At 65.5% G+C, this 11,198-nt stretch overlaps 1 protein-coding gene across 1 annotated transcript; it reads left to right on the top strand.

Moving 5' to 3' along the window:
- The first annotated feature begins 1,165 nt into the window (after positions 1-1,165).
- On the top strand, positions 1,166-9,856 carry LOC128831755 (cytochrome P450 11B, mitochondrial-like). The gene is made up of 9 exons (XM_054018492.1): positions 1,166-1,431; positions 2,827-2,982; positions 3,550-3,749; positions 4,414-4,617; positions 5,438-5,592; positions 6,692-6,858; positions 7,347-7,425; positions 8,280-8,471; positions 9,015-9,856. The coding sequence occupies exons 1-9, from the start codon at positions 1,166-1,168 to the stop codon at positions 9,126-9,128; spliced, it is 1,533 nt and encodes a 510-aa protein (XP_053874467.1). The 3' UTR covers positions 9,129-9,856.
- The last annotated feature ends 1,342 nt before the right edge of the window (positions 9,857-11,198 follow it).

Here is an 11,198-nt window from a genome sequence, read left to right as displayed (position 1 = left end):
CGTACGGAGCTTGCATGTGATAGACGCGTCTAGTCCCTTTGGAAACTTGTGACTGTAACTCCGGTGCGTCTCTGTGGTTCCCGGCTTCACCTCGTCAAGAACTCTCCTGTTTCCTGTCCCAGGTAATAAAGCTTTCGACAGCTTGTTATGGGGCTGGCTACAAGCGTGGGCTTTGGTGTGAGAGCTAAAGCGCAGGGGCCCTGGGGTGAGGACGGGTCCTTTGGGACAGGGAGTAACCTGACTATTGCTGTATCCTTGGGGGAAGGGCCCAGCTATCTCCCAGGTGGCAGGACAGACGGGGGGCCCACGGGGCCTGTCTGTGACTCCCCGGAGAGGCTGTGGTAGGGCCTGAGGAGCTCACACCTGGTAACTGGTTGGTGAAATCGAACACAGAACTCACAGCCAATGTGGGGCTGGTGCCGGGGCCCGGCCCTCTGCCTGCGGCTGGCACTGACGCGGGGACAGGCAGGGCCCGGGGGTGCCGGCTGAGGAGGGCCGGGGAAGGGGGCAGTGCTGGGGGGGGTGGCGGGTGAGAAGGGACGCGGGGGACGGGGGGGCGGGTGAGGAGGGATGCGGGTGCCGGAAAGGGGCCGGGGGGGGCCGGGCGAGTGGGGATGGGGGGGGCGGGTAGGGGCCGGGGGGGGTGGGCGAGTGGAGATGGGGGGGCTGGGCGAAGGGGGATGCGGGGGCCGGGCAGGGCCCGGGGGGGTGGGCGAGTGGGGATGGGGGGGCTGGGCGAAGGGGGATGCGGGGGCCGGGCAGGGCCCGGGGGGGTGGGCGAGTGGGGATGGGGGGGCTGGGCGAAGGGGGATGCGGGGGCCGGGCAGGGCCCGGGGGGGTGGGCGAGTGGGGATGGGGGGGCCGGGCAGGGCCCGGGGGGGTGGGCGAGTGGGGATGCGGGGGCCGGGCAGGGCCCGGGGGTGAGGGGTGGGCGAGTGGGGATGGGGGGGCCGGGCGAAGGGGGATGCGGGGGCCGGGTAGGGCCCAGGGAGGGGGGGGGGCGAAGGGGGATGCGGGGGCCGGGCCCAGCCCGTTCCGGGCGCTCGGCGTCGCCGTGTCCTTGCGGGGCGGGGCGGGGCGGGCCGGGCCGGTCCCAGGGGATTTAAGGGGCGAGCCCCGCACCGGCTGCGCAGCGAGCCCCGCGGACCCTCCGTGCGCCCCGGCCATGGGCCCGCCGAGCCAGCTCTGGAAGCGGCCCGCCCAGCGCCGCCTCTCCCGCTGCCTCCCGTCGGGGGCCGCCCGCAGCTCCACGGCCCCGGCGCTGGCCCCGGTCCCGGCCCCGGCCGCCGCCCGGCCGCTGCCCTACGAAGCCATCCCCCGCAGCGGCCGCAACGCCTGGCTCAGCCTGTATCGCCTGTGGCGGAGTAACAGCTTCCCGCGCTTCCACCTGGTCATGCAGCGCAACTTCCAGCGCCTCGGGCCCATCTACAGGTGCGGCCCGCGGGCCGCCGGACTCCTGGGTTCTCCGGCGCGGGGCGGCCGCTCAGGAGCGCGGGTTTCTCCCGCTCCAAGCAGCGCCCTGCCCGCTTGAAGGGGGACCTGGGCCCGCCCGGGCAGGGCCCCCAGGCTGGCTGGTCCCGTTAGTGTGGGGGTGAGACCCCGTCCTGGGTGTCTGCCGGCCCCGCGGATCCCCCCATTGCGGGGGGCTCTAGGGGGCCCTGCCCGGGATCTAAACGCAGCGGCTGCTCCTGGAGCCGAAGGATCAGAGCCGGCAGCTCCTGGACCGGTCCCGGGGACCGAGCGGCGCTGGGTGAGGCCGGGGCGCACTGGGGCGGGAGGCGCCGGACTGATCCAAGACGTTGGAGATGGCGAAGCTCCATCAGCCCATCTGTGCCCCCAGGTTCAGGGCTGCATTTCCCCACCCCCCTCCGGCTGAGGTGTCCCAGCACTTCCCTCCAGAGGGACCAGCCCCTCTTCCATTCAGAGCCACTGGCATGACATGCCCAGCAGGGCCAACCCCTGGAACTCCCTGCAGCAGGAGATGGGAGTCAGACACCCACGGTGGATATTTTGTAAAGGATAAATCCACAACCATCCCTCTCTGGAGAGAGGGGGGGCAATCAACTCTCATGCTTCAGGGCCTGAGCTGGCTGCTGGGGTCAGGCGGCAGAGCGCTGGCCCCAGCTTCTGCACCAGCGCACCCAGCAGTGCGGGAATCCTTGGCCCTATGCAATACTCCCGGAGCTTGGGAAGAGGCAGGGGGTGGGCTGGGAAGTGCTAGGGGCTGGCAGAGGCTTGTCTGTCTCTAGGGCACTTGCCTGCGGGGTCTGGATGGCGCAGGCTCCGCCTGCACGGAGAAGCTCCGTTACCAGGAGAAGCACCAGCACTGAGCTGCTGGCACCAGAGAGCCTTGGGGAATCCATGTCACTCGAGTACCCTGGGGGAGGCCCCCTCCCCAGGCACAGCCGGGTGCCCACCCAGTGCCTGGCCCCAGGGGCGCGTGCTGGACTCTGGAGCGATGGATCCGGAGCCCAGGGGAGCCCGCGCTGGGCCTCAGGCTGGGTTAGCTGCAGTTGCCAGCTCTTTGGGAGTGACCCCCCCCCCCTGGTGCCCACGGAGGCAGGGGCGGGACCAGCAGCTGGGAGAGGGGTGGGAATCCCGAAGGCCTCCTGCCCTGAAGCAGGGAGGGGAGAACCCTCCCTAGCTGGCTCTGGGGAGAGCCGCTCAGATCCCTGGGTCCCAGGGGGCTGCATGACCTTCTCTGCTGGTGGGGGTGGGGCAGCTGGGGCCCAGGCTGCTCGGACCTCGCAGCCCCCGTTGCCTGGGCTCACCGGGCCGGGGGATGGGCAGCGGGGGCCGAGCTGAGGCCAGGACTCTTCCCCACAGGGAGACCGTGGGCACCTACAACTGCGTCAACGTGCTGCTGCCCCGAGACGCGGCCCAGCTCTTCCAGTCGGAGGGGATCTTCCCACGGCGCATGGGCATCGAGTCCTGGATCGCCCACCGCCAGCTCCGCAACCACAAGTGCGGCATCTTCCTGCTGTAAGGGCCGCTGCTTGGCTGGGGGGCAGGATGGGGGGCAGAGGAAAGGGAGTTGGGGAGGGACAGGGCATGAGATGCAGGACAGAGGGAGGAGGGCAGGGGCAAGGCCTGGGGCAGGGGGAAAGGAGAGGGGGTCAGAGGCATGGGGTGGGGGTGAGGTGCAGGACACAGAGAGGAGAGCAAGACCTGGGGCAGGGGGGAGAAGCATGGAGGAGGCCGGGGACAGAGGGAGGGGAGGGGTAGTCCGGGCCCAGGGGAACTTTCATCCCCCTGGGCATCGCCCGTGAGCTAGGATCTGCTTAGGTGAGAACTGAGCCAGTGACTGGCCGCAGCCATGCGGGGGCGCTCCGCTCCCTGGAGCCAGGTGGCATGTCCTGGCTTTGACAGTAACTGTGCTCCCACGCGTGCCCCTTTGCTGCAGATGGTGGAGGCCAGCCCCTCCTGCCCCTGGAGCTGAAGAGGAATCTCCCAAGGCTGGGGGCAATGCGGGGCTGATGACACACCCCCTGGGCAGTTCTGATGCCCCCAGCAGAGGGCAGTGTCACTCGCTGGCTCTCCCGCCCGCAGGAACGGGGAGGAGTGGCGCTCAGACCGCCTGATCCTCAACAAGGAGGTGATCAGCCCTGCGGGCACCCGGAAATTCCTGCCCTTCCTCAACGCAGTGGCCCAGGACTTTGTCACCCTCATGCACCAGCGCATCAGCAAGAACACGCGCCGCTCGCTCACCATCGACCTCTACAGCGACCTGTTTCGCTTCACCCTGGAGGGTAGGTGGGCGAGGGGAGCTGCGGCCCATGCCGGGGCTCCAGGTCCTCGCCCCATGGCCCTGGGGGTTGTGGCATCAGAGCGACGCCCTGTGGCCAATGTGGGAAATGCAAATCCCTGTCCCTGTGGGGTTGCCACTGGTGCCCCCTGCCGGGCTCTGCCTGGCTCGTCCCTGGGTCCTGGCTCCTGGTGGGCATGAAGCTGGGACCAGGCGCGTGGTGTACCCACGTCCTACTCCATTTAGACAAGCCAGGCCCAGGGACTCCGAGCAAACTGCCCCCGCACCAGGCAAAGGTCGGGGTGAGCTCTCATCTGCCCCAGCCCCGGCCCTGCCGATCTGTGCAGGCTGGCCTCCTGCCTGCCTCCCAAAGCCCAGCCAGACGGACACAACGGTCGACGGCCCCCTTGTGAGCCGGGGCAGGTAGGCCCCCGGCAGCTCTCTGACGTGGTTTTGGTGTAGAAGGGCGCTGAACACGCTGGCGGGGAGCCAAGGGACAGTCGGGGGAAGGAGGGGGTGGCCTAGCGCTTAACCCCCCATCCAGGACACCTGGGTTCGATTCCTGGCTCTGCTCCGCCCTGCTGTGTGCGTGGGGGCAGGTTAACCCCAGCCCTTGAGCTGTACATGGCGATGCTGATCCATTCACGGTTCCCCTCCCCTCCGGCCAGCAAGCAGCTACGCCCTGTACGGGGAGCGGCTGGGGCTGCTGGAGGAAAGCCCCAACGCGGAGTCGCAGAGGTTTATCAGCGCCGTGGAGACCATGCTGCGGACCACCTTGCCGCTGCTCTTCATCCCCCCGGGCCTCATGCGCTGGGTCAACACCAAGCTGTGGAGGGACCATATCGAGGCCTGGGACACCATCTTCAAGCATGGTGAGCCGGGCGCAGAGGGCACGAAGGAGGGGGGCATCCCCGCAGGGTCTCCTGCAACAGGCCTGGGGGCCCCGCAGCAGGTGCTGTTCCCCTAGGGACACCCGGCCCTTTCCTGGACAGCCACACGCGGTACAGGTTGGAATGTCGCCTCTTAGCAATGAGCTCACACCCCAGGCCACACACCCCCGTCCCCCGCAGTGCCAGGCTGGGGCACTGTGCCCAGCGCTGGTGCAATGAAAGAATCCCCTTTTCCTTGCGGGTCTGCCCGGGATCTGCCCACCTGAGACGTAACCAGCTCCCAGCAGCAAAACAACTGCAAGCCCATCTCCAAAGCACACCCCTGCGTCCGGCTGTCCCACAGCTGCAGGAGCACCGTGGGGCTTGCATGTCACCGCCTCTAGCAAACTCCCCATGGCCCCTTGCTCCTCCACACTCTTCCTCCCCCTTCCTGGGGCAGAATGGCCAGTGGGGAGAGCCTCAGAGCTTGAGCCAGGACTCCTGGGTTCCATTCCTGGCTCTGGGAGACTGTTTGGGGGGAGGGCTGGGAGCCAGGACTCCTGGGTTCTGTCTGGGGCTCTGGAGTTGTGGGGTTCTGGACACTTGCCCTCTCAGTTCCCCTTCTCTAAAGGGGGGAAGCCCGCATCTTTCTCAGGGTTTCTGAGGCTCCGGAGGCTGGTCCCGGCCTGCTCTGCTCCCCTGGGCCTAGGCATGTTCCTTTCCCTAGGGCCTGGGGCTCTGGTTTGTTTCCTGCCCTGGGGCTGAGGGAGGATTGTGAGCTCGGCTGGGAGGAGTCGCTCACTGCCCCGTGCTCATCCCCCAGCTGATAAGTGTATCCAGAACATCTACCAGGAGTTCTGCCTGGGGCAGCCCCGGAAGTATTCGGGGATCATGGCGGAGCTGCTCATGCAGGCAGAGCTGCCGCTGGACTCCATCAAGGCCAACATCACTGAGTTCACCGCGGGCGGCGTGGACACAGTGAGTACCCGGCACCCTCCCCTCTGGCAGGCCAGCTCCCTGGCAGTGACGCGGTTCGGGATTGCGGGCAGCCCAGCCCATCCTCCCGGAGCGGCTCACAGCTCCCGGGGTGTCCCAGTGCTCACAGCTGCTCCTGAGCTCTGGGGCTCCCGCTTGGGCCAGCCAAGAGCCAGGGGCCAGCCTAGGGCCCTGATGGGAAAGGTCCCTGTGGAGCTGAGTGGGGAGTTCCCACCTTGCCACAGGACTCCACAGGTTCCTGACCTACCTATGGACAGGAACTTGTTCCTTGTTGCCTCCTCTGGGTCTCTAGTCCTCCCTCTAGCTCCGGTTCAATTCCCGCGGGGCCCTGTTGGCTTTATCCCCACTCAGGTCTGGGAGCTCTCCTCGTGGGAGAGATCGGCATGTTAGTGAGGCCCCCGGTGTCCTTCCCAGTCAGCCTGGCGAGGGCTTGGCAGGCCTCAGCTCTGGGTTGGGCTGGTTAGAGACCCTCACGAGCAGCCAGCACGGCAGTGACTAACTCCACAGGACCGAGAAATGCTCCTGGGGGCCCTGGAGAAACCAGAGACCGGCTTGGGGGAACAATACTAGACTCAGGCCAGAGACCTGCATAATACTCATAGGGGGTGTGTGTGGGGGGGGTGAACCAGACCCCCAGTGGGGGGAGCAGGAACGGCTGAGGGACTAAGGGGGCAGCAAACAGGCCCTGACTCAGCAAAGGGGCACAGCATGTCTGGGGGTTGGACAATGCTCTGGGAAGAGCCGGAGGGGCCAGGGGAAGCACCTACATGAATGGGTCTGTTGTGACCAAGGGGGGTTGAACCCCATGGAGGGAGCGGGGTGATTCAGGGGGAACAGGCCTAGAGCGCAGCGAACGGGGTGGGGGGCAGAGCAGAGGAAGGCTGAGGCTGCATCTCCGAGATCGTGACTCAGACCGACAAGGCCGGGGATGTCTCAGTGGCTGGTAACACTGGGTTGGCCAACGCAACTGGGACCGTCCCACACAGGCCCCAGGGAGACGCCGCTGTGGCTGTGCCCAGCATGCTGCGCCCCCGGGTGAGGCACAGGGGTGGGCCGGCTCTGACTGTCCCCTCTGGCCCAGACTGCCATGCCCCTGCTCTTCACCCTCTTCGAGCTGGCCCGCAACCCCAGCGTCCAGACGGCCATTCGCCGGGAGATCGCCGAGGCCGAGTCGCAGGGGCCACGGGAGCTCTCCAAGGTGCTGAACTCCATGCCGCTGCTCAAAAGCGCCCTCAAGGAGACACTGAGGTGAGGGCCAAGGGCACAGCCTCCGGGGCCCATGGGGAAAGGAGGGTGGGCTCTGCTGTCTGGGGCTCCAAGGGCAACTTCTCCATCATGCCAGGCACTGGGTCTGGGGCTAAAACGCCTGCCTGTGCCCGTGCATCCGTCCAGGGAGTGCTGGGGACGCGACTCTCCGGGCGTAGGACTCGGGGGGCAGCCCAGCCCAGCGGGCCCTACAGCCGTGGGGTCTGGCCAGGCACGAGCGGGAAGAGGGCGTGGGCATGGCAGACACTGTGGGGCACAGATGGCCGGCGGATGATCCGGGATGAGGAGGGCAGCCGGAAGCAGGGAACGCTGGGTCCGTGGGGTTCAAAGCTAAGCAGCACCAGTGGGTGAATGAAGGGCAGCGGCAGTGACGTGGGGCTCCCCCCAGGGGCCGTTTGGCCTGAACAGTGTCAGGCCAGCTGTCTAGATGGTGGCAGGGCAGCCAGCTGATGGTGCGGCTCTGTTGGCAGGCTCTACCCTGTGGGCATAACGGTGCAGCGCTACCCAACCAAAGACGTGGTGCTCCAGAACTACCGCGTGCCAGCTGGGGTGAGTCCCTGCTCCTCCGCCCCCACCCCCATTCTCTGCAGCCGGGAGGTGCCCCCAGGAAGGGGGGAGGCTCACTGGCCCGGGGGTTAGGCTGGCTGCTCAGACGCCCAGGCAGATCACAAAGCGAGAACTCCTACTCCGTGCTTAGAAGAGAGTTGGGGGTCTGGAAGGGAACTGCACACCCCAGACCCCATCCACGGCATTGCACCACTGCCCCAGCACACGAGGGCTTCTCACTCTGCCCCCCGAAGCTGCAGGGACCAGCCGTGACAGGAGGCAGGGCACCAGAACTGCCCCGCGGCATGTGATGGGGTACGGCAGGGGACCGAGCTCTTTCCTGATTTGCCACAAAAAATCCTGGCTTTTGATCAAACCACTAGTCACATTTGACCAATTTTTTTAACCTCAATTTTGACTTTTTTTGGGGACCTGAGTAATATTTCACAGGGGAAGCGGATGGGGCCAAGCTGAAGGGCTGGGGGGGGTCAGTGAGGGGCTCTCTCTGCCGGGGGAGCCAGTACTCTTGGGGTGCAGCCTTCTGACCTCCACCTTCCTTGCCCTGTGGGGGAGTGAGACAGGCAGGGAGGGGAAGCTCCCTCAACAGCTACATGGCGAGTTCCCCTCCCCCTCCCCCTCCCCCGCTGCTCTTGGTTTGGGGTTTTGCTGATACATTCAGGGACGCTAAAGAACTCCCACAAGGGCCCATGGCCTGTGTCAGCCCCTGACTTCTGTTGGACAAAGCAGCAGTTGTTGAAATGACGGAGGTATAAACCAATCAGCTCTCTGTGTGCAAGCAAGCTTGCATCTGATTGGTGGAGCCTAGTGGCCACCCTCTCCCCTCTGCTGCCCCACAGACCCTGTGCCAGGTGGGGCTGTACGCCATGGGCCGGAGCCCGCAGGTGTTCAGCAACCCGGAGCGCTACGACCCCATGCGCTGGCTGAGCAAGGAGGATAACAGCTTCAAGGCCCTGGCCTTCGGCTTCGGGGCCCGGCAGTGCATCGGCCGCCGCTTGGCAGAGACCGAAATGATGCTGTTCCTCATGCACGTGAGTCGGGGAGAGGTGGCAGGGCGGAGAGCCGGGCAGCCTGGGGGCAGGCCTGGGGCTGGCCTGAGCTCACGGGGCTCTCACTGTACGTTGGCCAAACTTTACACAACTCAACTTGTTTGTTGGTACTTCAAGAAAAGGAGAAAGTATTTGGCACTGTGTGACCTTCCCACACAGCTCGTCCCCCAGCCCCAGCCCACTGTCCCCTGCTATCCCTGCCCTGGGCTCCCCTCAGCTCTGCACTATGTGCCTCAGTCCTGACCCGCAGCCCCCTTACCTATTCCAGGGCTCCCCCCTGCTCTGCTCCTCATCCCTCAGGCAGGGGATTTAGGAGCTTGCATTCTTCTTCTTCCGTCTGCCCTGGACTGAGCAGGCCCCGTAGCCCTGTCAGACAGAGTCAGGAGTGACCAGCAGAAACGAGCCAGTAAATGCCCCTGCGCGATCCCCTCCCAGCCCCACGCCCTGCAGCATCTGGGTCTGCCAGCCCCACACACCGCAGCCCAGCCCTGCTGTGGCTCAGACCAGCTGCCCGTCTCCTTTCAGGTCCTGCGGAACTTCCGGATCGACACGGTGTCCAAGGCCGATATTAAAACCGTCTTCGGGTTCATCCTCATGCCGGAGAAGCCGCCTCTGCTCACGTTTCGGCCCATCGACTGAGCCCCTCACCCCGGCTCCCCGCCTGCTCTTTCTGTACCCTGGGCATGGGGAGGGGAGGAGGAATCCAGCAGCGAGGGGGCAGGAAGGGGGGGCTGTGCTACCGAGACAGACCCCTCTCCAAGGCAGGGCATCGAGCTGGCAGCCCCCCAGCCCCGAACATGCCAAGGCAGCCTGGTACAGAGAACAGCCCCCCACACACACACCTTGTAACACAGAAGTAGGTGCAGACCCCACAGCCAATGGGCCCACCCGTGGATCCCGGCTGCGTGCTGGGGTTTGTAGTCTCTATGGGCTGCATAACGTGGGAGGGGGGCCTGGGGCCACAGTTCAGCCACCTCTGTCCTAAGGGCCTCCAGTCCCCCTTTTCCAGTCTGCTGAGAGGGGAAAGGGGTCTCCTTCTCCGGGAGAGCCCCAGTGCTGGCAGGAGACCCCACCAGCAGGGTGGAACCATAAAGCCATGGGCTGGGGCAGGAGAAGGAGGCAGGTTCTGTTGGAAGACGAGGAGGTGGCAGAGGCGCCAGCCCCCGCATTTCTCTTATTCAAAGAAGTGGCCATCCCTCATTTCATATCAATGGGGCTGAAGCCAGCAAGATGGCCACCGTTTCCCTCTAGTCCAGCTGCATGTGGGAAGGAGGCTGCCCTTAATAAAGATGGCTGCCATCTCCCACGCTTCTGTATGAGGTTGAAGCTGTGCCCCAGGCAATGTGGGTCCGGGGGCTGGATGGGACACAGGGATTGTGAGGAGCAGCAGAGAGCGGGGGATGGGGAAAGTGAGGGGAGGAAGATGCAGAGTTATGGGGTGCAGGGGATGTTGGGTGCAAGTGGGGGGCTGCAGGGGAGGTGGGGGGTAGGGGGTGGTGCAGGGGACAGTGATGGGGTGGGAAATGGAGGGGATCGGATATCAGCTCCCGCAGCCTGCGTGTGTGGGGGGAAGGGGCATCCCCTCGGAGCAGCCAGGGGAAGGCCATGTTACAGCATCAGCAGCTCTCAGTCCTGGGAGTTTGCTGCCTGCGGGAGGCGCTGTCATGAAGTCATGATTCACACCCAGGACTTTCAGGGCTGGGCAGGCGGGCAGAGCTCTGGGAGAGAGCAGCGGGGCTGAGGACACAGACCTGACCTGCCATGAGCCCTGCCGGGGTGTGACCCTAGAGCAGAGAGAGGAGCCTGGAAGTGGGGCTGTGGGGCTGCTGAGACCCGCCCACAGAGGACCCCTGGGGCAGCAGGAGGCGGAGAAGTGAAGACCGTGCTGGGAAGTGGCTGGCTGCCCCCGGTCAGGGGGAGGGAGTCTCCAGCCGGGAGAGACGCATTGTGATATTTCACCCCAAAATTCTCACCCGCTGCCCAGCCGAGGAGTGGAGGGGAGTTAAAAAGGCAAAAGACAGACCCCAAACATCACTGGATTCTTTTTATTAAGTCATGATTTTTTGGGCCAAGCTCCTGATGTTTGAGGGTCAGACTCATGGGTTTTGATCGCTGGGGGCTGGCGGTTCTGACGCAGGGCCCAGCCACTCCCATGGCAGGTCTAGCCCAGCCCTCGTTCTGCTGCCCCGTCTCACTCCGGGCAAACACTCTGGGCTGTAGAGCAGGGGTCCCCGAACTTCTCAGGGGCTCGCCCTCCCTCGCCCTGGCCGCCCCAGTGCCACAGCTCCGGGGGGGGGGGCATGGACGGGGAAGGGGTTGAGGCTGGGGCTGCAGCTGGATCCAGGGACGGAGCTAAGGCAGGGAGCGCGGCTGGGGTCGGGGCTGGAGCGGAGCTGGGAGTGGAGCAGGGCTGGCCCCCCCCCCGGGGGACTCGCCCACAGTTTAGGGACCTCTGCTGTAGGGCAGGTGACAGCCTGAGCCCTGGTGGCCAATGCTGCCAGCCCTCTCCCTGCTCGGCTGCAGCATCTCTTCCCCTCTCCTGGGCCTCTCCTGTCTGCACCAGGCATCTGTCTGCTGCCGGGAGGTTGTAGTAGAAGTATTTTCTCCCTTGTTAAACTGTTCATCCATTTGGACTAAGGCTGAGGTGTGTGAATTTGGCAACCTTGGCTTGGCGGATGTATAGAAATAATTATTCTGGGTTTGGGTTTA

The sequence above is a fragment of the Malaclemys terrapin genome, chromosome 2 (genome assembly GCF_027887155.1).
Source record: "Malaclemys terrapin pileata isolate rMalTer1 chromosome 2, rMalTer1.hap1, whole genome shotgun sequence".
NCBI lineage: Eukaryota > Metazoa > Chordata > Testudines > Emydidae > Malaclemys > Malaclemys terrapin.
Note: the sequence above shows the minus strand (reverse complement) of the source record. Positions and strands in the feature narration are given on the sequence as shown.

Coding starts and splice junctions, on each gene's coding strand:
- LOC128831755 (XM_054018492.1), top strand. CDS start 1,166: ATGGGCCCGCCGAGCCAGCTCTGGAAGCGGCCCGCCCAGCGCCGCCTC. Junction 2,983..3,549: donor AAGTGCGGCATCTTCCTGCT/GTAAGGGCCGCT, acceptor TCCCGCCCGCAG/GAACGGGGAGGAGTGGCGCT. Junction 3,750..4,413: donor GTTTCGCTTCACCCTGGAGG/GTAGGTGGGCGA, acceptor CCCTCCGGCCAG/CAAGCAGCTACGCCCTGTAC.